Source organism: Hydra viridissima, unplaced genomic scaffold, assembly GCF_058129835.1.
Source record: "Hydra viridissima isolate aposymbiotic clone 2 unplaced genomic scaffold, HvirCarnegie_v1 scaffold_11, whole genome shotgun sequence".
Classification (NCBI taxonomy): Eukaryota; Metazoa; Cnidaria; class Hydrozoa; order Anthoathecata; family Hydridae; genus Hydra; species Hydra viridissima.
Window position 1 is genome coordinate 12,103,434 of NW_028324310.1, and position 25,029 is coordinate 12,128,462.

Sequence of the window (25,029 nt, forward strand, 5' to 3'; positions counted from 1 at the left end):
TATTTAAATTATAATGTTCGATTAATCGCGCGATTAATTATGATCAAAAAATTTAATCGTGCGATTAATTGCGATTATAAATTTTAATCGCATGCAAGCCCTAGTATGTATGTATGTATGTATGTATGTATGTATGTATGTATGTATGTATGTATGTATGTATGTATGTATGTATGTATGTATGTATGTATGTAATATTGCTAATTCAACTATTTTCTTGGTCCCTTGGAGGCTTCAAGATATTAGGAGTTCACTGTATTTGTATGTTGCTTAATAATGTTCTTTACTACTATTTATTTAATACTTACCATTTTTAACTTATTACTATTCTTAAAATTAATTTTATTTTATATTGCGATTATTAAATAATGTTAAATATACTATTTGTATAATTTAAGTTTTCTAAGTAATAATAACTATATTACTGATTTCTACAATAATTAACAGTTCAAAATGATAAAGGCTGTTGTTGTCAAGTATCTTGGTGAAAAGAAAATTGTTCTTGCTAGTAATAGCAATATTGCAGACTTTTTAACTAATGGTAAGCTTATTTTTTAATGCACATTCTTTGTTTATTCAATCTTCTTTTTTTTTTTAATCAATCTTCAAATTCTTTACAGTTCATTTTTGTCTTCATACTAATCAAGTTATTATATATGCCAAAAACAATGGTTGAGCTATTTAATTTAAAGTTATACTTTTTTAGCTTCTAAAAAGTTTGATAACAGTGATATAAGTGGCATCATGTGGAATGAATGTGAAGTCGATTCTGAAACATTTGTTGCCATTTTAAATGAACAAAATCTAGAAGTGGAAGTTGTATCCTTAGCAAAAAATAATGAGCTCAGCACTTTTGTTCAAAGTTTAAAGGGATTTTCTCCTGTTAAAGCTGTTTTTTCAGCTGTAGATAGACACTCTGATCCTGTTTCATTTGATTTTAACAACCAACAATCCGTTATTCCTCAACTTCCAACTGAATCAACATTATACCAAGACTCTAATTATGAAGATGTACTTGAGGATTTAGATGTGTCTTCAAGATCGCAAAATTTAAGTTTAATATCAACTGCTGCACAAGTTGCTGAACCATCAAAATCAAGTGCTAAACCACCTGGATCTCAAAAAGTAATTTTATCTTGTTCTAATTGTAGTTTTCAAACAAGTAAACAATATGTAATGATATCACATCTTAAATTACATGGTCAGGAAGGTTCAGTTGTATGTGAAAACTGTTTTTCAAAATTTAAAAGTGTTAAAGGTTTTAAACTTCACAATAGAAATTGTTTTGCTCCTTTTGATACTGAAATTGAAGTAATTAACAATAATAATGATTTTAATATTGAAAAACCGGATGATTTTCAATTTTTGAAGGAGAATAGAAAAGATCAACTTGCTGCATTAGCTCTTCATTTGCGAGGAAAATATCGATGCTCTGAAAATGTGGTAAACATTATTTTTTCAAGCTTGCAAAATATTTTTAATAATAAATCACAAAATGAAGAGATTTCTACAATTTGTAAAGAACTATCAACAGAATATTCTAGAACAAAATATTTTCAAACTGCTTTTAAAATGCCACAAATTCAGTTAGTATTAGGGCTTGCATGCGATTAAAATTTATAATCGCAATTAATCGCACGATTAAATTTTTTGATCATAATTAATCGCGCGATTAATCGAACATTATAATTTAAATAAATAAAGGAAACAAACAGGAAAAGTTTTTTAAATCATTTGATCTATTTGCATGCAAATGATAAAACATCATAAAAAAGTTCTAATTATAGTTTATATTGTTTCTAATACAACCAATAAAAATAAAATATTTTAAAAACTTGAAACAAAAAATTTCTTAAAGCCAGTCTTTTAAACATAATAACATGTTCAATGAATCTGGCAGCAGAGATGATCTGTGCTTGTCTGCAATGAATCCAGCGGTTGAAAACAGTCTTTCGCATGGAACTGTAGTCGCTGGAACTGACAAATATTTCTTTGCGATTGTTGCTAATCGAGGATATGAACCTTGATGTAGCTTCCACCACTGAAGAGGATCTGAATCCATTTTGGCGCAGGGTTCTTTTCGATATCGACTCACTTCATCTTCACTTGGGGACTCAACTTCATCCAGATCTGGTAGATTGAATGCCATTTTAAAATTTTTTGCTGATGGCTGTTGCAAAATAATTATTCAAATATTACCATAAATAAAGCATATAGATATTATCTAACTATTTCAATTAATATTATAGCACTCATAGAGTTTTATCTATCATTAAAACGATTATTTTAATAAATGCAATTTTGAATCTATTATTATGCCATTAGAATAATTCAATAAAAAAACAATATCAAATTTATTACTACAAAATGCTCACCTCTTTTGGTTCTTGTTCTATTGATACTGGTCTGAGGTCTGGAACAGATTCAAGAAGCTTCGATAATCTCTGCCAGACATTTGATCTTTCATTTGAAGCTATAAACGATAAATTTTTAAATCTTGAATCCAATGCTGACGAGATTTGCAACCAACTATCATTCGAAAAATCATTAAATCTGCGCTCCATTTCATTTACAAATTTTTCTTTAAATAGCGCGATGTAACGAGGATCATCATCTTGAACAACCATTTCACGTGATAAGTGGCATATAATTGGTAAAACCACCGAACTAGATACGTATTTATTACCACCTAACAATTCTGAAGCCACTTTGCATGGTTGCAAAACATCAGCAATTTTCTCCATTTTTTCCCACTCTCTTTCTGTCAAAGTCTGTAAGTAATGGTTTTGCTCATCAAGTGTTACTGTGATGGCTTTTTTTATGTTTCAACATACGTCTCAGCATATCATACATGCTATTCCACCTTGTAACAACATGCTGAATTAGATTTTCTTGTGGCAGGTCGAGGTCAATCTGATTTTCATGTAATTCCATATTATTTGCTGGACTATGTTTAAAATGTCCAACAATTCTGTGACATTTAGCTAGTGTTATGTCAAATGCAGTCTCTTCAATGGCAGATTTTATAATTAGCTGAACGGTATGTGCGAAACATGGAAGATGTTTGAAGGGAAAACTTGATACAGCCTTTACAATGTTTCTACCGTTATCAGTACCAATAGAAAATATTTTTTCAAATAATCCCCATTCATCTGCAATATTTCCGATGTGGGTTGAAACATTGTCACTGGTGTGTCGGTCCAATGTTTGATGAACACCTAAGGCAAATGAGTTCAACATCCAGTTGTTATCTATCAAATGACATGTTAAACCAAGGTAACTGACATTACCCATTGAAGACCAATGATCACAGGTAATTGCTATACTAGTAGCCATGTTTACGAGGTCTTTTTTTTTTTTCTTCTCATCTTCATAGAGTGTTTGCATTTTAATTTTAATTGTGTTTTGACAGGGAAGATTGTAACTGTAGTCGGACGTTGCTGTTCGAATGACATTCGTCAAACCTGGATCTGTAACAATGTTGAGTGGTCGACAGCTACTGGCAACCCAGCAAACAATGGCTTCCGTAATTTCCTTTGATTTATCTGCAGAAATTTGTTTATTTACGCCATTTTGTGATTTAATACTGTCCTCAATTGTAAGTTGTTTTGAGGAACTCACGATCTTGTTTTGATTTTTACTAGTAGTTGCGAAGAACACGTGTTTACTGTTCAAATGATACTGAAGCGCTGTAAGACTTCGGTGATATGCAAATTCTTTGGAACAATATTTACAGATAACCAATTTTTTTGATTCGTCTTTAAAAATAAAGGCTCCGTTGAGGATAGATTGATTGCCGTTTGAACCCATAATTTAAATTATTAACAAATAAAGTTCATCAGGATAAGATATTAAAATTTTGGAAATTTAATAAATTTATTAACAAAACAACAACGCGATCAAAACAATTTCGAAAACAAAAATTATAAGGTAAGAGAGACATAATTGAGACAAATAAAACAAAATGGCATCATCAATGAGTAAACATTGATTAGAAATAAGAAAGTGGTATAAAAATTTCTTTATTGCTCAAAAATTATTTTTTGATGCTAACCAAAATTAGCATCGCCAAAATAATTTATGATCTAATCTAATCGTCAGGGTTAGGGTTAGGGTTTTATGAAAATTTATGAGTTAAAAAATTTCATCTGCGTTAATTTTTTTAACTTGCGTTAAATTATTAGCGCTTTAACGCGTTTTTAACGCGTTAACTTTGCAAGCCCTAATACATACATACATATATTGTTATTATTATTATTATTATTATGATTATCAATATTATTAAATAATATTAATAATATAAATAAATATATAATATTAATCATTAACAACTCAAATGTCGTTTAAATGCTAAGAAGTAACTACCTTGAGAAAATAAAATAAGAAAACCAAAATAGTAAAGACCTTATAAACAAAAATTGCAAAGATTCTTTAAACTCGCGCTATGTTTTACTGATAAAATAATCTGTTTAACATAACGGTTAAACATAACGCTTTGCAAATATATATTACTATACTAATGATTTAAGCACCATTTACGCATTATAACACTTTCAACACTATTTCAACTTAACATAACGGTAAACATAACGCCAAAATTTTCGTTTACCGTTATGTAACCGTTATTTTTGCGTTATGTTTTTTGCTGTGTACATGTAAAATTTCTAGAAAAAATGCAATGGAAAACCAATATCATTATCTGCTGTTACGTAGTGATCCAATAGTATCATCATTCATCTTCAAAAATACTAAATCTATTAGTGCTGTTAACTTAGATTCTGAAGTTTTAAACCTTTTGCTTGATGAACAATAAATATTTTTTAAATAATAACTTTTACTATATTACTAAATTTTGCAAATATTGGTTTATACATGTGTGTGTGTGTGTGTGTGTGTGTATATATATATATATATATATATATTTTAGATCTTTAAAGTATATATATAAACTTTAAAAGATCTCAAGTTATAAAAATGCTAAAATGAAGTCTTGCATTTGTTGTTCTCAACCCTTCCCCTCCCCGGGCTTTTTCTAATGTCTTTTTTTGAAACAATTGACATAAAACCAAAATGGAGCAAATTCGAGCAGCTAAAACATTATTTGTTTTATACACAATACGTTCATAATAATGTGATAGATATTTAGGAGGAGTGAAAAGTGAACATTTTAAGCTTTAACACTTTTTGTAACCGGGAAAATACATATTTTAAAATTTTTTCTCCTTTCTTCAAAAACCAAAAATCGAAAGCTAAAAAGTCGAGTTATTACTTCTTTTTTGATTAAAGCCATATTAACAATAATACAAGAAAATGAAATTTTAAAAAAGTTTACAAATGTTGTATAATAATATAAAAATTCTCTTATTTAAAAAAAATACAAAAAATTCGTGAATTATTCTGGGAATTTTTATTTTATTTTTTAAGCGCAATAAATCACTCCCAAAATATATAAAGGGCGTATTAAAAATTCTGCAAAATAATTTTTTTCAGCTATTGGGTTGTAAATATTCTTTCTAAATTATAAAAAATATATATATTGGAATACTTTTGAAAAACGACTTTTGGCCACATTTTTGTGATTTGGATTCATAGTGCGATGATAGTATAAGTTACGTTGAAAATCCGGGAACCAGCGATGTTTGGCCGTTTTTCTTAAAGCTGAATGTTGACAATGATTTTAGTGAGCACGTTCTTTGTTCGAAGTGTAAAGCTCTACTAAAATGGAAATCTCGAGTTGGTACAAGTGGTTTGAAAGCTCACATAAAGTTGTGTGTGGGGAAAACAGAGTCGCCGAAAATAACCAGGTTTGCTATTAAAAAAAAATATCGACTAAAGAAAAAACTGAGCTGGTTAATGTAATTTCGAACATGTGTGCTACTGATATTCGGCCATTTTCAATTGTAGAAGGTGTTGGTTTTAGAAAATTTGCAGAGAAATTAATTTCAATTGGAGCTAAACATGGAAATGTTTCTGTTGATGATATTCTTCCTTCTGCTCGAACTGTTTCTCGTTAGGTTTTTACTGAAGCAGAAAAGAAACGAGCTGAGCTTAGAATAGTGTTTGAGAAGAAACGTTTTGCTGTAACGACTGATTTGTGGACACACGTACAGACAACAATACCATACATCACAATTACAGTACTCTATATCAACGACCAATGGAAATTGTGTTCATACATCATTGCAACAAGATCAATGGAAGAAAAACACACAGGTGAGATTATTATAATTTTTATTGATTTAAATACTTGATGGTTTCCAAAATATTTATTTATTTAAACGAAATGGTTTTAAAAATATTTCTTTAATAATATTAAACCACATGATTTGATTAGTATTTCTTTTTTAAAACCACATGGTTACAAATATGTCTTTTTTAAAACCAAATGGTTTCATAAATATTTCTTTACTTAAGTTAAACCACATGATTTCATAAATACTTATTTGGCTTGTCGATTCTCTTCTCTTGTCAATTTAAAAAGTAGTTTATTGTAATAACTTTTCACAAAGCTTTCATTAATGAAAATCTTATTTCAATGTTATTGGTAATGTCAATCTTGTATTTTTTATTTTAATTAACGTTTCATAAATATTTTATTATTACATTTAGCTGAGAATATTAAATCCGTTACCAAAGAAATTCTAGAAGAAATGGGAGCTTGGCAAAGTGACAATTATTATGTAACTGACAATTGCTCAAATGTTAAAGCTGCTTTTAAAGATCAAATTTGGATTCCATGTTGTGGACACAACCTAAATTGTGTTTTGGTTCATGGTCTAAAAGTGAAAGATGCCCTGCTTCGGTTTTGGAAATCATTAGTCTTATTGGCACATGCAAGGAAATAGTGACACATATAAACCGTTCAAAAATTCAACATGAACTACAAACATCGGTTAAGTAATCTGTTTCAACAAGGTAGAATTCTCAACTCACTATGTTGCAATCCGTGTTGACAAATATTGAAGATATAACAACTTTGTCAGCAAGAGAACAAGATAAAAAACTTCAAAGAAAATTGTTCGATTTGAACGAGATTTTATTGAAAGATGTCATCACAGTGTTAACACCATTTGATACTGCTACTAAACATCTTTCAACAGACAAAGAATGTTCTTTGCACATGGCTGTTGCAACTAAATATCAAATAACAAAACATTTGCAAGTATCTTCTACAGATAGTAATATCATAAAAGACTTTAAGACACATTTAAATGACACGATGAAGCGCTATTTTCCAATATATGAAATGCATAGAATTGCAACTCTTTTGGACCCAAAATTTAAAAGAATTGCAACTAAAATAATGACAGAAGAAGAAATCAAAGAAGCACTAAACAGTTTAAACAATATGGTAGATGAATTGCCTCTAGTCAGACCAGCTTCCTTTGACTCGAATCAAGATACTTCTCTTGAGCCACCTGAAAAAAAAGAGGAAAATACATAATGACAATTCAAGTGAATTTTTTGTGGATTTATTTGAAAGTGAAGAAGCTGCCATCAATGAAGTTGACAGCTACTGGAACAGCACAGATTCTGAGAATAATATTTCTTCATATTGGAAAAGTAAAACAGGACTCTATCCAAATTTGTCACAAGTAGCACAGTCAGTGTTGTCAATTCCAGCAACTAGCACATCATCTGAACGTTCATTTTCAATTGCTGGAAGAACACTTGACGATAGAAGAACACAACTTCATCCGGATTGTGTCGATGGACTGTTATTTCTGCATAGTTTGTTTCAATTGCTGGAGGAACACTTGGCGATAGAAGAACACAACTTCATCCGGATTGTGTCGATGGACTATTATTTCTGCATAGTTTGAACAAAGAATAGGTATAGTAGGTATGCATAATAATATATCTGAATCAAGGACAGTTTTCAAGTATTAATAAAAGTGTTAATGAAAACAGTTAAAATACAAGATGTTGATATTTGAATTATTATATTGGATGCGGTGACTGGATGGGGAGAAAAGCGGTAATGATGGGGATGGGATGGAGATGGGGACAAACCTGATGGGGATGGGGTGGGGATGAGGATAAACCTGATGGGGATGGGAAGGGGATGGAAAACTGTGTATGCGAATGGGGTGGGGATGGAGAGACTTTCTGTCCCCGTGTCACTCTCTACAGCACACCCAATGAAATCCGTCCGTGCTAGAGTCCCCCGTATTGACAATACCGCATTCTTTTCTCCTTGGTTTTTTAGGCAACTCGTTTCTGACAAAAACACCCCTAAAGTTTTTTATTTTGAGCTTTTTTGCTGCTTTTATCAGCTGAAAATTCGTCAAAGCTACATTAGGCAAAACAATTCCTTCCACATTGATCATTTTTAAATTCGCGTAAAAATTTAAAAAAGATCATCGTCAGATTCCACTTCTCCCAAATCCAAATCGTCACCCATGATGCTTTGAAAAGAAGGCGCATTTTTAGTGATAACAACTTCGGAAAGTTTGACTTGGATGGATTCAATCTGCGAGCCTATAAAAACGCCTTCAATTTTCAAAGAGGCAATTGCAAAGCACTTTTGCCGAACTTATTCCAAAGGATTTGTTTTTACGAGCACTTTATTCTCCTTGACACACTTTTCTTCTTTTGTTCTCTTTTTGTAAAACAATGAAGTGACTTCAATATTTTTTTCATTTTTCTTTGTAAACAACTTTCCGAAAAAAACGGGGGCGTTGTTAGATCCTTTGTGCTTTAAAATGGACAAATCTTTAGTGATTATGTTTTTTGTTCTTCCTCCTTTTTTCAACAAAGGCGTCATTTTGATGACTTGCTCGCGAAGAAATTTTGATATTTTTTCAGTCACCTCAATAAACTTTTCTTCTTCTGCAGTCATGCCATTTTTTTCGTTGAAACCGAAAAAGGGCATGGAATATCCCGTCAGTTCATTCGTTTCCAAACTGTGGCTTTCAAACACACCAAGTGAAAACAAATGGGGAGTTCTTAAAACGACAGGACCTTTTCCCGACGAATATTCATAATACAGCGGAATCTTTTGATACTGAATTGGCTTTGTGGCTGAATAAATTTCTCCAACTGATAATTTGCTTTCGTCAAAATTTTCAATCGTAACAAAATCTTTTTAAAAATACAATCGTAACAAAATCTTTTTAAAAATAAAAGAAATTTTTTGGAATCATTTTTTCGACTCGTGTAAAATTCTTCTAATATCTTCATATATTTTTTCTACTCTTTTTCGCTCTTTGATTTTATTTATTTTTTTGCGAATATACTCAAATATATTCTCTCTTACAATTTCGCTTTTTACAAAATGAACTCCTCCGCACTTTATTTTCAATTTAAAAGCTCAACTATCATGTTGACGAGTAATGGTAAAGTCCAAATCATTTTCAAAGCTGTAAATTTTGTAATGGTATTATTCGTAATTGGGCGTATTCTTATATTCTTCTTCATAATCATCGGTTTTAAGGTATTCTTCAATGAAGGGTTCAGTTAAAACCATCTTAACACTTTCCATTTTTTAATGGAAAAAAAAAAGATTTATATCATTCGAGAGCAAACTGATCAATTCTTTATTATCCACCCACGAGTTGAACGAGTCTGGATATCCTAGCCATTTAACCAATGATTTGTTCTTTGTTTTGCGAATGATTTTTTCAATTCTGAATATGTCTTGATGTGTCTTTTGCATTTCCTTCTCGTAAAAAGTGCCTTGAATTTCTTCACCGTTTGCGTCGGTGATTTTATACGTGGGTGAATCCGTGTACTGAATTTTTGACACTGTGAAACCCTCTTCAGTCCATCTCGGAGTATACCCTTTTTCAAAATTGGACTTCTTTTTAGTGATCCTCACTTTGTCACCCATTGAAAATTTTGGTTCTTGTCTTTCAGTTTGCACCTTTCCATATAAATTAGGTTTTTTAGACCCATACAGGTTTACCCATACCTTATTTTTGTTCTTTTCATCGCTGGCTTCAACTGGAGCCATTTTAATGGAAGAGTGTTTTTTATTGTTGTAACTGCTCACCATTTCATCTAAAACGTTATTTATTGGTGTTGTTTGCTGAAAAGTATTTGAACATTTTCTCTTTCATCGTTCTGTTCCATCGTTTGACGATACAACTTTTTTCTTCGTTTTCAGTGGAGTATAATTGCGCACCCAGCGCTTTCACATGCTTGTTATAAAATTCTTTTCCTTTGTCTACCCACATTTTGGAGCACCTTCTTTTTTCGAAGATTTTACTCAAAGCTTCTGCCACATCAAGACCCGTTTTGCTTTTTAAGGGTGCGATCCATCCATACTTTGAAAACACGTCAATCACCATGAGCAAATATTTTATGCTGCTGTTGAATTTTGAAAACGATTGCATGTCGACCAAATCTACAGCCTATATTTCATCAACGTCATTCACAATCACCCTTCGTCTTTTGAAATGATGAATCACTGGTTTATGAAGCTCCTCTGCAAGCTGATCGGTCCATTTCATATCACTCGCGGGCATTTTTTTTTTCAAGACACCCAATCCAAATTTATCTTTGGCTTTGATGACGGGAGTAATGAGCTTTCTTTCGTTGATTTCTTTTTGCGTGGGGTTGGGTATGGAATTCATTTCTTCGAGCATCATTTGATTTGCCACATTCCTGTTCTGCCTGTCGTTGAAATACTTATAAGCAAAGTCGTGATGATACGCTGCGTTGTCCACCCTGTCCAAGGGTTTGCTCCATTCCTGGTATATATTGGTGGATGTAAGCCTTTTATCCAAGTTTGTGCCTAGCCCTGCAAAATTCATGCCTGGAATGTGCATTTCTCCTGGAAATTTAGCCCACGGAAGCTTGATTTTGCTAGACAGTTTGTTAAGCGATTCCACCAAGTCTCCTCCTTTTGTCGACGATACAAATTTATTTTTGGATGTTCCGCAAACATCACAAGTTCCTTTAAGCATATTACTGTTGTTTCTGGACACTTCGTTTCTCAAATGAATCGTTTCAGTTTTTCTTTTGCATTTGACGCAGTACATTTTACATATAAAAATTTTTTTATTCTAAAAATGGAAGTGATTGATTTATCATGGAATATCGGTAAAAGTAAAAGGACCAACAACAAGCTTTTGCCAAAGAGCATAAGAGGAATCATCATCGGAAAGTCCGGCTGCGGAAAAACAACTTTGCTGCTAAATTTGCTGCTTAGACCGGGATGGCTGGATTACAACCATTTGCAAGTTTTTGGGAAATCTCTTTTCCAGCCTGAATACAAAATACTCAAAAGCTCGTTTGAGAAGAAATTGCCGAAAGAGATTATTCTCGAATTGTTCAACATTCAAAGAAATATTGAAAAAATGAACGCAAGTCCTGAATCAGTCATTGAGGAAATTTCGAAATATTGGGACGGAGAAACAGATATGGAATGCCAATTTTTTGAAACAACGGACGACGTGCCTGAACCTGATGATCTTGACGCCACGAAAAACAATTTAATGATTTTTTACGATTTGCAATTGACCAAACAAAACAAGTGCGAAAAATATTACATCTGAGGAAGGCATTCCAACGTCGACTGCTTTTACCTGGCTCAAATTATTTCATGCTCCCCAGACAAACCATCAGAGAAAATGCAAACTTTATTTGCCTGTTTCCGCAAGATTCAAAAAATGTCGACCACATTTACAGAGACCACGTCACTGTTGACATGAAAAAGGAAGAGTTTAAAAAGTTTTGCAAACATTGCTGGTCTCAACCCCACGGATTTATCGTCATTGATTTATCTTCCAAAAAGGATCATGGAAAATACAGAAGCGGATTTGACGATTTTTATTTTCCAAGTGTATAAAAAACATGTCGGGATTTTATTTACTTGCAAAATCGAAAAATGATACACCCACAATAGGAAACAGTTCAGTCAAAACACACTTCGAAGGACCCATCGAGCTGGATTTGAACAAAAAGTATGATATAGCTCTTGTGTGGCTCGAGACTTATCGCAGTTACCCAAACATCAATTCTAAAAATAACGTTTTTAGGTGAAGTCCGAACGCTGGCACTAATAGCTACACCATTTACATTAAAGAAGGAGTTGATAAAAAAGTAAATAATGGTGATATATCTGATGATATCTGAAATAAAAACCATGAATTGACATAAGCTCAAGACCTGAAATGTTTTGTTAAAACAACTGCTTTTCAAATGACAATTGACAAAGTTGAAATAAACGAGATTAACGATTACCTTCAAAATGAAATGAAAAAATAAGTTGGAAATTTTACAGAGCGGACGGAGTGATTATTACGGCAAACGAATCCACATTGAGAACCGTATTGAAATTTGGAAAGTCAGGAACAACGACAAAATATTGGGTGGATTTTAACGTGAATAACAGTTTAGCGTCGCTCCTTGGATTTAACAAAAATGAATACACCTACGTGGAGAAAAAAGAAGATTCTGCCAATCCTGATAAAGTGACAAGTTTTATCGACACCTACGAGTCTGAGAATATTGTGAGGATTGAAGAAAAGTTGGTGCTCAGAGTGACCAACGACATTATCGGCTCGTCTTATTTGGATGGAAAAACTACAAACGATATTTACTCTTTTTATCCAGAGTTTAAGCCCGGTGCGAAAATTGTGGAAAAACCTTTTCACTTGATTTACCTTCCCATTGTGGTGAGCAAAATTTCAAGAATGGAGACGCAATTTGTGGACCAAAATGGAAACTTTATCGATTTTAGAGGGGAAGACATTATCGTGAAATATCACATTAGAGAAAGAATATCCTCAGTGTTGTCCGACCTTTACACGAGCAGCGCTGCCGATCGGTAAAAAAATAGATCCTTTTGATCCGAAAAAATTTTGTTTCTTTTGCTAAAAAAATGAGCAATTATCAAAAGATTAGATTAAATATTTAACATGGTCAAGCTGATAAAATAAAAAAAAAGCCGTTTACGATGAAAGCGACGTCAGTATAAGGCTCACTCATCAAGGTTTGGACGGAAATCACATCCTGGCAGTCACAAAGTCTCAATTGAACAAAATTAGAAAAGCGTACGGAAATGGCACTGGTGTCACACTTAAACTGAGCAAAAGACAGCTGATGCACAACTCAAAAATAGAAGGAGGATTTATTGGTGCATTACTTCCTTTGTTAGGAATGCTCGGAAGCACTCTAGCCACAAGAGTCGTCCCAGCTCTCGCCACAGGACTGCTTGCAGGTGTAGGCTCCTCTGCTGGTTCTGCCATGGTTGATAAAATTGCAGGACGAGGCGTTGTTTACATGAACAAAAATGGAAAAGGAATGAAATTGACTGCAGCAGGATCTGGCTTATTTTTAAGTCCTTGGTCTAAAAACACATCAGTCGATTGAGATGGAATCTTCTTAAGAAGCGGCAAAGGATGTGAATCCGTTGGATCCGGTTTATTGCTCGGACCAAATTCTCTCTTTTCAAGCATCCCCTTTTTAAATTTAATTCTTTAAACACATTTTTAAAAATTTTTTGTTCTTGTCAAATAAAAAATTTAAAGAAAATACACTTTTACCATTCCAATTTCCCCGGTTGATAAAATCATCAGCGGTTTATCCTTTTCAACATACACATCCAGCACGCTTGAAAAAGAAACAATTTTTAAAATTCGAAACAGCCGCACAGATCGATGCACGCGATGAACTTCCATTCTGTCCGAAATATTTTCTTCTCCAAACTTGAAGTTTTCTGAAAAAATACCCTGAGTCTCCATTGAAAATATCAACACTCCTTTCTCCCGAGCCACTCTAAATTCCGATGTCGGCTTAATCATCTTACACATGTCGCTAAATCTTGAAACCAAAATTCTCATCTGAGACTCTGCAAGAAAAGAATAATGATCAAACAAAATCACGTTTTGAACGCTCTCCGTCGCCACCTTAATACTGTATTCAAACTGGTCTGAAGATCTCACATCAATCATCAAACTACCCGAATTGATGATGGAAAGAGTTACCGTGCTGTCACTTTTCATCGTTTTAAACGCCTTGCTAATATAACTCTCAATACCCACATGCAACGGCTCTTCAAAATCAAACACATACTCCTCAAACTGATCAGCAAAAAGATCCACTTCAAACATCAAATATATCGTTGTCTTTGTCTTCACATGAATTCCTCCTTTGTTAATGCTCAAACTCACCATCTTCATATTATTGAACAAAAGACCAAACAACGCTTTCAATTCACCTGCATGCTTTGTTCTCGCAAGAAACATTTTTTTTAAAAAGAATTTATTCTTTTATGTCATTACAGATCCCCATTGATATAAATTAACACGAACATTTTTTAAAATTAAGGTAAGTTAAAAAGGTAAGTACCCAAAAGAAATTAGCACGCATATCAAAATATTTACAAAAAATGCCAATGGCGCAGAACCGGGATTTTTCTACTACTAATGTGTAGAGCTAATGATACTTAGAACAATAATATTAGTAAAATATATAATAAAGTATATAGTATTTGTATAGTGAAGAATGCTGAATGTATTTTGTAGTAAAAAGATGAGAGTATACTCTCATCTTTTTATTACAAATTACATTCAGTATTCTTTTCCTATAAAATAACTCTACAATAATTCCTTTTTATTTTATCACTCTGCTGATGCTTTTTTAACAAGTTACAAGCAGTCCATTGCTGAAAAATACCAACAACATGAATGTTTTAGATATTCAAGATGTTAGGAAAGTTTCTCATAATTGTAGTCGTGAAACTCAAAATACTCCGTAATCCTTATAACAAATTCTTTTAAATAACTTGAATACTAAATTCCTTAAAAAACGGTTTTTTGGTTTAATCATAGAGTTTTGTTTATGTATAATAATCTTTGATAAGAAGTCCTTTTGCTGATAATTTTGACTGTAAAGTTGATATTTATAATAAATTACAATTTTTTTTATGTTGTGCAGTATAAGATGCATTTAATATAAACTTAGAGCTGAATGCAGGAATACACTGCATTTCTATATTGATTTTAAAAAAAATCTAAAATAAAATAATTCATCCCATTTCAAATCTAAAATATACGACAGGTCACAAAAAACTCAAGAAAGAAAAAAAAAAAGTTAATTGAAACAATAATTTTTTAAAGTTACACAGCCCATTCAAATTTTTTTATTTTATATAATATTAAACTCATTTTAAATGAATGTAGGGCTGAATGCAAGAACACACTGCATCTCTACATTGACTTAAAAAGCCTAAACTAAAATAACTCATCCAATACCAAATCTAAAATAATAAGCTGATCACAGCTGGCTGTGATAAGCAGAAACTTAAAGAAAAAATGTTTTAAAAAAAAAGTAAACAATATTTTTATCATATATTTATATTACTTTCGTGCTACGATTTATTTTCTAAAAGATATGAAACTTTCTATAAAGACCCTGAAGAGATATTTAACACTTTAGGAAAACATCACAAGATTTTAAAAGATCTGAGTCTCTTATTTACATAATACTGTTTCTATTTCTCTAATCCCTTTGAGAATACTTCTTAATCCCCAGGCCTAAACACTCCCAATTAGACCTCTTCAATATTAAATTAACCTAAAAAAAAGATTTTATTCATTTCATATTTATTATGAAATGCAATGTTGGTAAATAAAAAAAAATTGGTATATATACTAAGAGTCAGCGTTTGTTACGTTTTTTCTTCGAACGATCATATTTTTCGTTTCAGAAATTTCATTCCAAACGATCGCGAACGCTCACTTTTCACATCAAATTTTTTTTCAAACGATTCCGATCGCGAACGAGCTTTAACGAATTTTTAAGAAACTTTTATAAAATTTCGAACTTTAACGAGCAGTAACGATCTAAATTTTGTTTAACTAAAATATATGATGTTTCAAATTAAATTTACTTATTTTTAGTCAAATTATTATTCATAAATTTAAATTAGAAAGCTTGGTATCATGAAGAAGATTTAATTCAGTAGAAAGTTTTAAGTTTCTAATAAGAATTCACTTGAAAGGTAGCGACGTGAAGTGTTTATGAACAAAGATTGGCGTACAGCCGAGCCAGTTGGGCCAGTTGGGCCAGTTGGGCTTGGTTGAGTTTCAGAACAACCTGAACAAGGTTTTATAGCTGGACCTGTTGCTGGCGGTTGAGTTACAGCTGGATCTTAGCAACATTAAAATCGCATTCAAACTTCATAAAAAAAGTCCACAAGATTGGATTTCTAGCTCGTGGCGTGTTTAGCAGTCATCGGAAAAAGTTTTTCAAACTGAAATTTGTAAATATTTCTGACAGGAGCTTAATTTTTCGTGTCTTCAAAAGTTGAAAACCCAAAAAGTGATACGCTTTCCCGAAAAAATCGTCAAAATTAAATTATATAGTAGTTTAAATTATTAAACTGCTAACTTTGTTCTCTTTGCCAGTTTTTACTAGTTTTTATTAGTTGTTAAAACAAAGTCAGCAATGATTAAATAATGACAGTATTAGTTTTATTAGTAATTAGAACTAATTAATTCTAGAAAGTCTACAATTATAGTTAAAGGTACTTGGAATCTTAGTAATAGCTGATTAACACTTATGGTTCTTAAAGTTTTATTGAAATCAAAAGGTTTGGTAAAAAAAAAAAAAAAAAAAAAAAAAACAAGTTATGAAAGATTCACAAAAATAAAAGGAAAAAAATTTGTTAAAATTCGGAAAGTTCCGCTATTGCTTGCTAAACTTCGCTAAAACTTTGGAAAAATCACATAAGTTTGTTAAGTTCGTTAAAGTTTCTTAAAAATGCAAGTTTGCTAAAACTCGAGTTACAACAAACTTAAAAAATTTTTGATCGTATGATTCGAACGATCGCGATCAAAGTCCAAAACTTGGAGGACGCATTTCAAACGATTTTATCGTAATTGCTCGTTTGCTATTCTCGTTAATTTTGTGGTCGTTTGAAGCAAACTTAGAAAAATCTCGTGATCAGCTAGCAGCATTTTAAACAAACATGGCGGGCATTGAAGATAAACCAAATAACGCATACACTTAATATATACGCATGCACTAACTTTAATGAATATGTTTTGTGTTAACACATTGAAACGCTTGAAACATAACTCTAGTTTTTTAACTAACATAACTAAAGCATCAGTTTAAAAAATATGCCTTCAACAGTATGAAATTTTTCACATTGCTTTAAATATGTATTTGATTGAGTAAATATTTGCAATTTATTAGTTTAGCTCGTATCTTTATGAAATCTTTTGTAGTATCAATGAGATTTCTTTTTAGGCCAATGCGAACACTCACTAAAGCTGATGAAGAAAACAGGTGGCTAAGTTTTATGAATAACTCCGAAAAGCTTTATGATAATAATGTTTACGAACCAATGGATATTGATATAGACGATATTCCGGTGAACTGTTAAGAACCTATGTATATGGATATAGACGATGATCCCGTAAACAACAACGAGCCCATGAATATTAAACTAAAAGATAATTGCTTGTGTTTCGGAATACAAATAACGTATGTTTGCGAATGGTACAAAAAATACGCAACTTTTCAGTTCCAATACAAATTTGAATGTTCAGTGATGATATTATTGTAACATTAATCAAAACTTTGTTTACGCTGGGAAATTCTAACATTTGTTTTTAGCAGTTTCACTGGAATTCGAATCTGATGATGAAGCAAATATTAGTAGATAAACTTTTACTGAAACCCGAGTGGAAGTTTTTTAGGTTTGAAGAACCCAATTTTTAAAATTTGATTAAAAGCACACGGAACTGCTAATAGCTGTAAATTTTAAACTTTAATATGTGTTGTATATGCGAACGTTTGGTTTTTTGTTATTGTTAGTTTTGTTATTGTTAGTTTTTTTGTTATTGTTAGTAAATTAAAATAGCTATTTTTCTACCCTTATTAAATCGATGTATACAAAAACGTTCTAATCATAAAAACTATGACTATAACATTTGGCTACTTTTTAAGGTCAATTCACTAGCCTAAATGGAACAATATGGAACGTGTTGTATTAGTTTTATCTAAGACGTTTTTATGAAAACATGTTGCATGATATGCTATGATAGGCCTAAACAAATTGTTAAAAGGCTAATTGGGTATTGAAATTGCAATACAAATCTCACCTGCAATCAGTTCCAACAGTAGTAGCAGGTACAGTTCTTCCTTTGAAGTCAATGTACTCTTTACCTTTCGCTCTAGCTTCTTTAATAACATTCCTTTTCCACATAGCCTCATTTTTAACCTTTCTTCCACTGCTAGTACTAGTTTCTTCATCCATTATAAGTCTTTTTCATTAAAACAACGAGATGAATAATAAAGTAACCCCAAATATCCTCAAACTTGTAACCAAAACAAAACAAAGTTGGATTAAAAACATCTGACAGCTACCAGCAGAACACAGCTGGTTTTCTCAGTGCTGCCGACCAAAACCTTCTAAGTCACTGACGTAGAACCTTTTAGTTTACAGACAATATTTCAGCTTTCTATTCAACATGTACCGAGAGGTCTGACTTAGAATGTTTTACTATACAATGGTGGAGCTGTCTTCAAAGAACAAATTTTCATCAAAAAGTCAAATGTTAAAAAAAAAATGACTTAGAACGTTTTTGTATGCATTGATTCTATTGATAATACAAGCTTAGGGAATCCAATTGGTAGAGGGGATACCCCCACCAATGTCATCGTTATCCTTTCTAATTTTGTCGTTCCCACTGAAGTATTTATCACTTACGTTTGCGGTTTTTCCTCAAGATTAAAGAGAGGGAAAGGTGCTTATGATGGCATTTTGATGTACCTATGATGACATACTTAACTTTAACGTTTTACTGAGTCATTACCTGAAACTTCCAATCTTCATCTCTAAGCTCAAGATTATCTATTGTTGGCATCAAGTTGTTTTCCAAGATATCTATATGTAATCTATAGTTGATTCTACCAGAATATGTTTGGCACATACCAATACCTTTGTAATTAAAACACGACCAGATACCAATAGAGTCTCAGCCTTTTTGTGATGTTGCTATGATATACCTGGAGTGGTATATCAGTGGTATATTCTCATGAGCCATTACTTTATCTGTAATATTACATTTACGATTAACAAGCTCAAAATTCTTTCATCACTCCAAACTACTTTTTTCCATATTTCAATGGTTCAATACCTTCTTTCATTTGAGTCTTCTTTGCTTATTATATGATGATTTCTTTGTAAGTTAGCCTAGGATCCTTTCTGACTGATCTAAAAATGAAACTGTTGTCTTGTCTAGTTATTGCCAAAGGTCTACCAGACCTTGACTTTTCTCAGACACTATGAGTTAATCTTGGTGTTTTTGACGCAATTTTCTGACTCCAATAAGTGCAGCTATTTTTCGATTGCTCTACCTTCTTCTAGATGAGCAATTATTTTTCTTCTTTGTTCTTCGATTATTTGTTTTTTAACCATTTTGGTATTTTTCTTTGAGCAAAACTAACTTAATTTTTGTTAAAAATTTAAAGAATGATAAAATTACTCGAATAGTTTCATATTTATACCTAGACCTAATTTTAATTTATAAATTTATAAATATGTAAAAAATCACATCATTCGATTAGAAAAAAACGGTGTGAAAAGATCGGAAGTAATGGAGGTATAAGGTTTTTTAGAAAGCGTGTCTAAACTTTTGAACAATGTAGGAAGCAGATAATTTGATAACATTATTTTGTTAATTATTATATGAAAATGTTAACACGTTGGTTGTAGCTTACTAAATCTTTTAAATTAACTCATATATTGAAAATAATGAGTGCGATTGAACTTTTGAAAACTACTATTTATATATATACATATATATATATATATATATATATATATATATATATATATATATATATATATATATATATATATATATATATATATATATATATATATATATATATATATATATATATATATATACAGTGGTGGCCAAAAGTCTTGGAACAACATATTTTATGTTACAGTAAATATTTTAAGTAAAATAAATAAAAAAAATAAATAAGTTCTAAGTATTTTTTTAAACAACATTCTCTTTGAAAATATACCTCAAACCTTCAAAATTTATACTTTAGATCAAAAATAAATTTTTTTGGTCGTTAAATGTTTTGTTCCAAGACTTTTGGCCACCACTGTATATATATATATATATATGTATATATATATATGTATATATATATATATGTATATATATATATATATATATATATATATATATATATATATATATATATATATATACATATATATATATATATATATATATATATAGCGTCCAAGGTATAAAAGCCAAAGGACATTAATTTTGAAAAGAAGAAAAAAAAAATTATATAAACGTTTTCATATTATAAAAGAAAATATAGTCCCTGAATATCCCAAGGATTTATACGATCAAAGCCACTCTCTATCTACTTCATTTCCCCTCTAACTAATCTTTTGATTTTGGTTTGCTTTTCTTTATCATATTTATATATATATCTTTCTAAATATCTTTATTATATTGCACAAATGTATTCTAAAATTATAAATTTTTGTTGAATTTAATAATTATGATTGCTTTGTTTTTGTTTTTTTTTTTAAATCCTGTTATGTAACTATTTTTTACACTACTTTTTTAATAACGATCATTATCTTCCTAAACAAGCTCAAATTAAAAAGCTCAGTTTAAAATGTCTAAACATTCCAAGCACCTAATCAGACCGTCCGTACAAAATGTGCAATTCAATCGAAACAGCTGTCTAGTAAAACGTAGAGATTTTGAATGTCGACTACCTAAACAATGGGGGCAGTTAATATAGTTGAGTCCAGCACAGTTCATGCAGGATTGGAGACTATATGCAACCTTGTCAATGTAACGAACCAAGTTGTAAATTTGCCCTGTTTCCAATAAAGCTTCGACTCGGTCTCGGCCACCAACATGTTCGCCTTTTATGATTACCTGTGGCGGAATTAGACCTTTAAATTGTTTTTCAAAAAGTTTTCGATTTTCTTGGCAGCATATATCACGCTCTTCTGTTTTTACCATTAAAATTCTAAAAACCTGTCTTACATATAGACAATCAGATCGCGTTTTTCTTATAACTCCCAAACTAGTTGTATAAATAATGACTTTTCTAAATTCTGGTTTTAAGCCAATGTTACAGGTGTGAAGAAAATTATCGTCCGTTTCTTTATTATTAAACTGTCTTACTATATTCGCCACTCGTGATTGTAAACCACGCACAGTACCAAAGTCACTTCTTATTTCGCTTAACGTACAGGCGATACAATTTGCTTGTTCTTCATTGTTTTTAAAGTCGTCATATTCTGAGTCATATCCCAAAAAATCAACTTTATCATAATAAAAATCGAGCTCTCTTAGCTCGCTATCATTTATATTACGAATGTTGTGAGTTATAACGTTTTCATCGAAATAATTATCTACCCCATCATCAGGTATTATTTTGCCGTTATTTTTGTTTTTTATATATTCATATTTTTCATGTTCGGTGAAATCATTATTTTGAAACTCATAGAGTTGGTCTTGTTCATATTCCACTCTTTTGAAAAGCTTTTCGCGAAGTACAAAGTGATCGCTATCATCAAAATAAATCTGATCCTCAGCTACTTTATCGGTATTTTCGACTTGAACAGACCTAATAATGCGGCAGTTTGATGAATTCGATTTTACAGTTGAACTTGGAGAACCAGGAGAGCCGCTTGAGAATTCCTCTTGTTCAGAATTCGTTGTAGATGGAGAAGATTTAGTATTAATCCTATAAGGTTGATAAGAATACTTAGAGCCTGCGTTTTTTAAACTGAAGCAAGCATCTTCATCCATCTTTTAAAAGTTATTTCGTTTGAGTTTCGTCAAGTTTCACCTAGAGAAAATATATAACGACATCCATCAGCAGATATTATTGCATACATGAATAAGCATTGAAGCGACATGAATAAAATGTTAGATTCTGCTCTTTCAAATTATTGACGCGATTCATTTTCGAAGCATTGCGACTTTACCAAAGTCACTTGCGGTTTTATATTATCGCAGTTCAAACTATTTTTACAGGTGAATACACATTATCATTGAATTAAAATTTTTTTTTTTGAAATATCAGTTTTTGAATAGTGTACATATACAGGTATAAAGATGCCATTAATTTAAAGATATGCAAATTATGATTATTATTAAATTATGATAATTATTATTAAAAATATGCAAATTCAACGTGAATAGTGTAACTCAGGGTGAATTTTTTTTTGTAAATTATACAATTTTTATTTTGAAAGATTTCAGCAGGAATTTTTTGAGGTATTATCAGAATGTAGAAGATAAAGAACTCATTTACAATTCATTTGTAAATCTGCAACATTTGTTTTCGTTTATTTATTAGACACAATACAAAACCACAAGTGTAAATATAATTTAAAAATCGGTTATTAATATATGTATTAAATTTTAAAGATCTAATTATTCAAAAAAATTTGAAAAAAAAGTTAAGAAAAAGAATTTCAAGATATTCAACTTTGTTTTTCTGAAAATTAAAAAATGAAGCTTCACAAAAATTCGCAATCATTTAAAGGGTATTATTACAAGATAGCTTATAAAAGATTGTATGAGATCTTTAGCTTATAAGAGATTGTGAGAGATCTTTAGCTTATAAGAGATTGTGAGAGATCTTCATTTAAAGAGCGTAAAGAAGTAATTGTTTCTGTTGGGTTCATTCGTACTCATGATGGTAGCGCACAATTTCCCGCATAAAAGTTCCCTTGATGGCAATACAGCTGCATTTTTATAGCCCTGGAAAACAATCTTTGCCACCCAAGTAAATCAACAATAGCAAATGCGGTAAAATTTAAGAATGTGTGCATTCAACCGGATAGTAAGAAGAAAAAAAGAGATTGGTAAAATGCTAAAAGTTTATCGAGTTTGGTGATAGAATGCAGTTTAGTATTGTTTAGTTTTACATCGCTGTGTGCTGTGCTACTCATTGCATCCAACTGTCGCAAAAGTGACAAAATTTGATAAAAATTTTAGACCGCCATTTTTTTTCAGACAGATAATATACAAATATGTCAATACACCGAATTATAAGGTTTGCTATAAAGGAAACAGTTTGAGAGACCAACCTCTAAAAGTTGCATCCGTGCAAGGTTTAAAGCTTTTGAAAATTCATAATTTGGAAAGGAATAAGATGGTTCTTTAAAATTAAATATTTTCCAAAATCCCTTAAAGTTGTTTCCCTTAAAAACTAAAATATGGCTAAAAAACTATGTAACCCCTAAAACCCCTAAAAACACTGCTATTTGAACTTTTGATACAGATATCTGTAGTTCATAAAAAAAATCATTTCCAGTGACAGTATCAGTTGTTTACAATTACAAGTCTATAGCAAAAAATTAAGTGAAAAATGAAAATAGACCATTGTTTACCATAATTGCTAATTCTCTGTTAGGTGTTCCATTAATTGATATAATTTAGTAATATATAAAATGATTTAATCAAAAAATATTGATATATTCATTACATATTTTTAACTCTGAATATATTATTTCCATCGTACTAATTCAGTGTGGTGATTTCCAGTATAAATAAATGTGCAAAAAAGCAGAAATTACTGATTTGCTAAAGGAAAATTTATGTAGTAAAGAAGGATGCTCTCAAACACAAGTTTCAAGTCTCAAAAAATATATAGAGTTACAGTACTGTTTAAAATGTTCTGCAGCGCCATTTGCAAAATGGTCTGGGTTTTTGTAGCAAGTTTGATCGAATTCGAAAAACAACTTGTCAACAAAATCGTCTCATTTTTGCTATCAATATTCGTAGCCCGTACACAAGCTCTGCTCCTATTGTTCATGACACTAGAAACAAGGGCATTGAGGTGAGCTCCAGAGCTGTAAGATGACATCTATAGAGCAACTTTAATCTTTTTTCACAATGTCAGGCTCAAAATATTATCAGGTTCAAACAGCGACCTTCAGGTGTTCATTTAAATCCAAAATATACCTTGAAAACTGTAAAACATCAACTTATAGTTTGGGATGCGATAATTTTATGGTAGCATGGACCTTAATGCATGATGATAGCAGTAGCACCTTATAGAACTGAGATTTTTTGGAATGGGAGGAAGGTTAACATAGCGAAATGCATTGAAGTTCTAAAGCCCAATGTTAAAATCCACTTGCAGTTAAGTGGCTGCTCAATCTTTCAGCAAGAGTCAGCATTACGCCATATGGCAAAAGTGTTGAAGAAGTGGTTTGTTAACCATGGAGCAAAAACTTTACCTAGCAGGCCTTAGAACATGCGACATGAATGTTATCATGCTGGCCTTAGAACATGCTAGAATGTTATCGAAAACTGCTGGAATATCATGCAACGAATAGTTGTAAATCACTTCTAAAACTAAGAGAAAAAAAGCTGTTGAGGCAATTTAGGATAACAGAAGTATCTAAAAATAACTGCAACAGAAGCGTTTACTCTAGCTAAAATTAAAAAAGCCTATTTATAAATGGGTAAAATTACCAGGAAAAACTCTGCGCTGCAGAAAAATCTCTTCTTCTTGAATAACATCAACTTCATTGTCCTTGAAATCCGGGTCTTAGAATAGGAAAGCTTCTTTTCAACTAGTCAAAAGTATGTTCTACAATAATCCTGTTCTTAACACGCTTTTTGTTAAAATTTTTTTCTTGATCTGTTTGAGGATTTTCGAATAGATCATCATAAAAGGGACTATTCCATAACCTAATAGAAAACCTTGATTTTCAAGACTCCTAATAGACCCCTAAAAACTTTGGTTTTAAGACTCCTAATAGAAAACCTTGATTTTCAAGACCTTGAATCTTATACTGATCCAGGCCAAATGACTTACACACTCGTAAATACAGCTTTCTCATTAACAGTTGCCTACATGTAAAAAGATATATTAAAGAAAGAAGCTTTGGTATATTTAACACTTTTAATCAGAAGTTTTAAATTGTTTTTAACAAATTCATTTTTTTTGCGTTCAAAAATGAATAGCAGATTTATAAATTGACTTGCACATTAATTGAAGGAAGCCCTCTTTTCTTGATATGATGTAGACGTTGATCTCTCTTCT

At 31.3% G+C, this 25,029-nt stretch overlaps 4 protein-coding genes and 1 long non-coding RNA gene across 6 annotated transcripts; 2 read left to right on the forward strand and 3 right to left on the reverse strand.

Moving 5' to 3' along the window:
* Positions 1 to 373: 373 nt before the first annotated feature.
* LOC149882208 (uncharacterized) lies at positions 374 to 17,822 on the forward strand. Of its 2 annotated transcripts, XR_016445151.1 has the most exons (5): positions 374 to 541; positions 707 to 1,125; positions 5,593 to 6,213; positions 6,610 to 7,834; positions 17,206 to 17,822. XR_016445151.1 is itself a non-coding variant. In XM_090067325.1 (2 exons), the coding sequence occupies exons 1-2, from the start codon at positions 454 to 456 to the stop codon at positions 1,612 to 1,614; spliced, it is 996 nt and encodes a 331-aa protein (XP_089923451.1). In that variant the 5' UTR covers positions 377 to 453; the 3' UTR covers positions 1,615 to 3,743. The 2 variants fall into 2 exon arrangements, 1 of the variants encoding a protein (XP_089923451.1); XM_090067325.1 differs by lacking the exons at positions 5,593 to 6,213; positions 6,610 to 7,834; positions 17,206 to 17,822 and having other exon boundaries at positions 377 to 541; positions 707 to 3,743.
* On the reverse strand, positions 1,853 to 3,294 carry LOC149882209 (E3 SUMO-protein ligase ZBED1-like). The gene is made up of 2 exons (XM_090067326.1): positions 2,376 to 3,294; positions 1,853 to 2,170 (listed from the first exon to the last, which is right to left on the reverse strand). Exons 1-2 carry the CDS (start codon positions 2,742 to 2,744, stop codon positions 1,853 to 1,855), a joined length of 687 nt encoding a protein of 228 aa, XP_089923452.1. The 5' UTR covers positions 2,745 to 3,294.
* On the reverse strand, positions 2,794 to 3,810 carry LOC149882210 (E3 SUMO-protein ligase ZBED1-like). Its single transcript, XM_090067324.1, has one exon. It carries the CDS (start codon positions 3,808 to 3,810, stop codon positions 2,794 to 2,796), a length of 1,017 nt encoding a protein of 338 aa, XP_089923450.1.
* Positions 12,621 to 15,043, forward strand: LOC149882211 (uncharacterized). The gene is made up of 2 exons (XR_016445159.1): positions 12,621 to 14,436; positions 14,524 to 15,043. It is a non-coding gene; the product is annotated as an uncharacterized LOC149882211 (long non-coding RNA).
* Positions 17,823 to 20,481: 2,659 nt separating the features above from the next.
* Positions 20,482 to 21,953, reverse strand: LOC145191318 (glutaredoxin domain-containing cysteine-rich protein 1-like). The gene has a single exon (XM_080068385.2). The coding sequence runs from the start codon at positions 21,771 to 21,773 to the stop codon at positions 20,613 to 20,615; it is 1,161 nt and encodes a 386-aa protein (XP_079924511.2). The 5' UTR covers positions 21,774 to 21,953; the 3' UTR covers positions 20,482 to 20,612.
* Positions 21,954 to 25,029: the final 3,076 nt, after the last annotated feature.

What these genes read in the sequence shown, in the direction of transcription:
- LOC149882209 (XM_090067326.1), bottom strand. Translation starts at nt 2,744, where the DNA reads ATGGAGAAAATTGCTGATGTTTTGCAACCATGCAAAGTGGCTTCAGAA. An exon ending in TAGAACAAGAACCAAAAGAG is followed by an intron (nt 2,171 to 2,375) that starts GTGAGCATTTTG and finishes ATTTTGCAACAG; the next exon opens with CCATCAGCAAAAAATTTTAA.
- LOC149882210 (XM_090067324.1), bottom strand. Translation starts at nt 3,810, where the DNA reads ATGGGTTCAAACGGCAATCAATCTATCCTCAACGGAGCCTTTATTTTT.
- LOC149882208 (XM_090067325.1), top strand. Translation starts at nt 454, where the DNA reads ATGATAAAGGCTGTTGTTGTCAAGTATCTTGGTGAAAAGAAAATTGTT. An exon ending in TGCAGACTTTTTAACTAATG is followed by an intron (nt 542 to 706) that starts GTAAGCTTATTT and finishes ATACTTTTTTAG; the next exon opens with CTTCTAAAAAGTTTGATAAC.
- LOC145191318 (XM_080068385.2), bottom strand. Translation starts at nt 21,773, where the DNA reads ATGGATGAAGATGCTTGCTTCAGTTTAAAAAACGCAGGCTCTAAGTAT.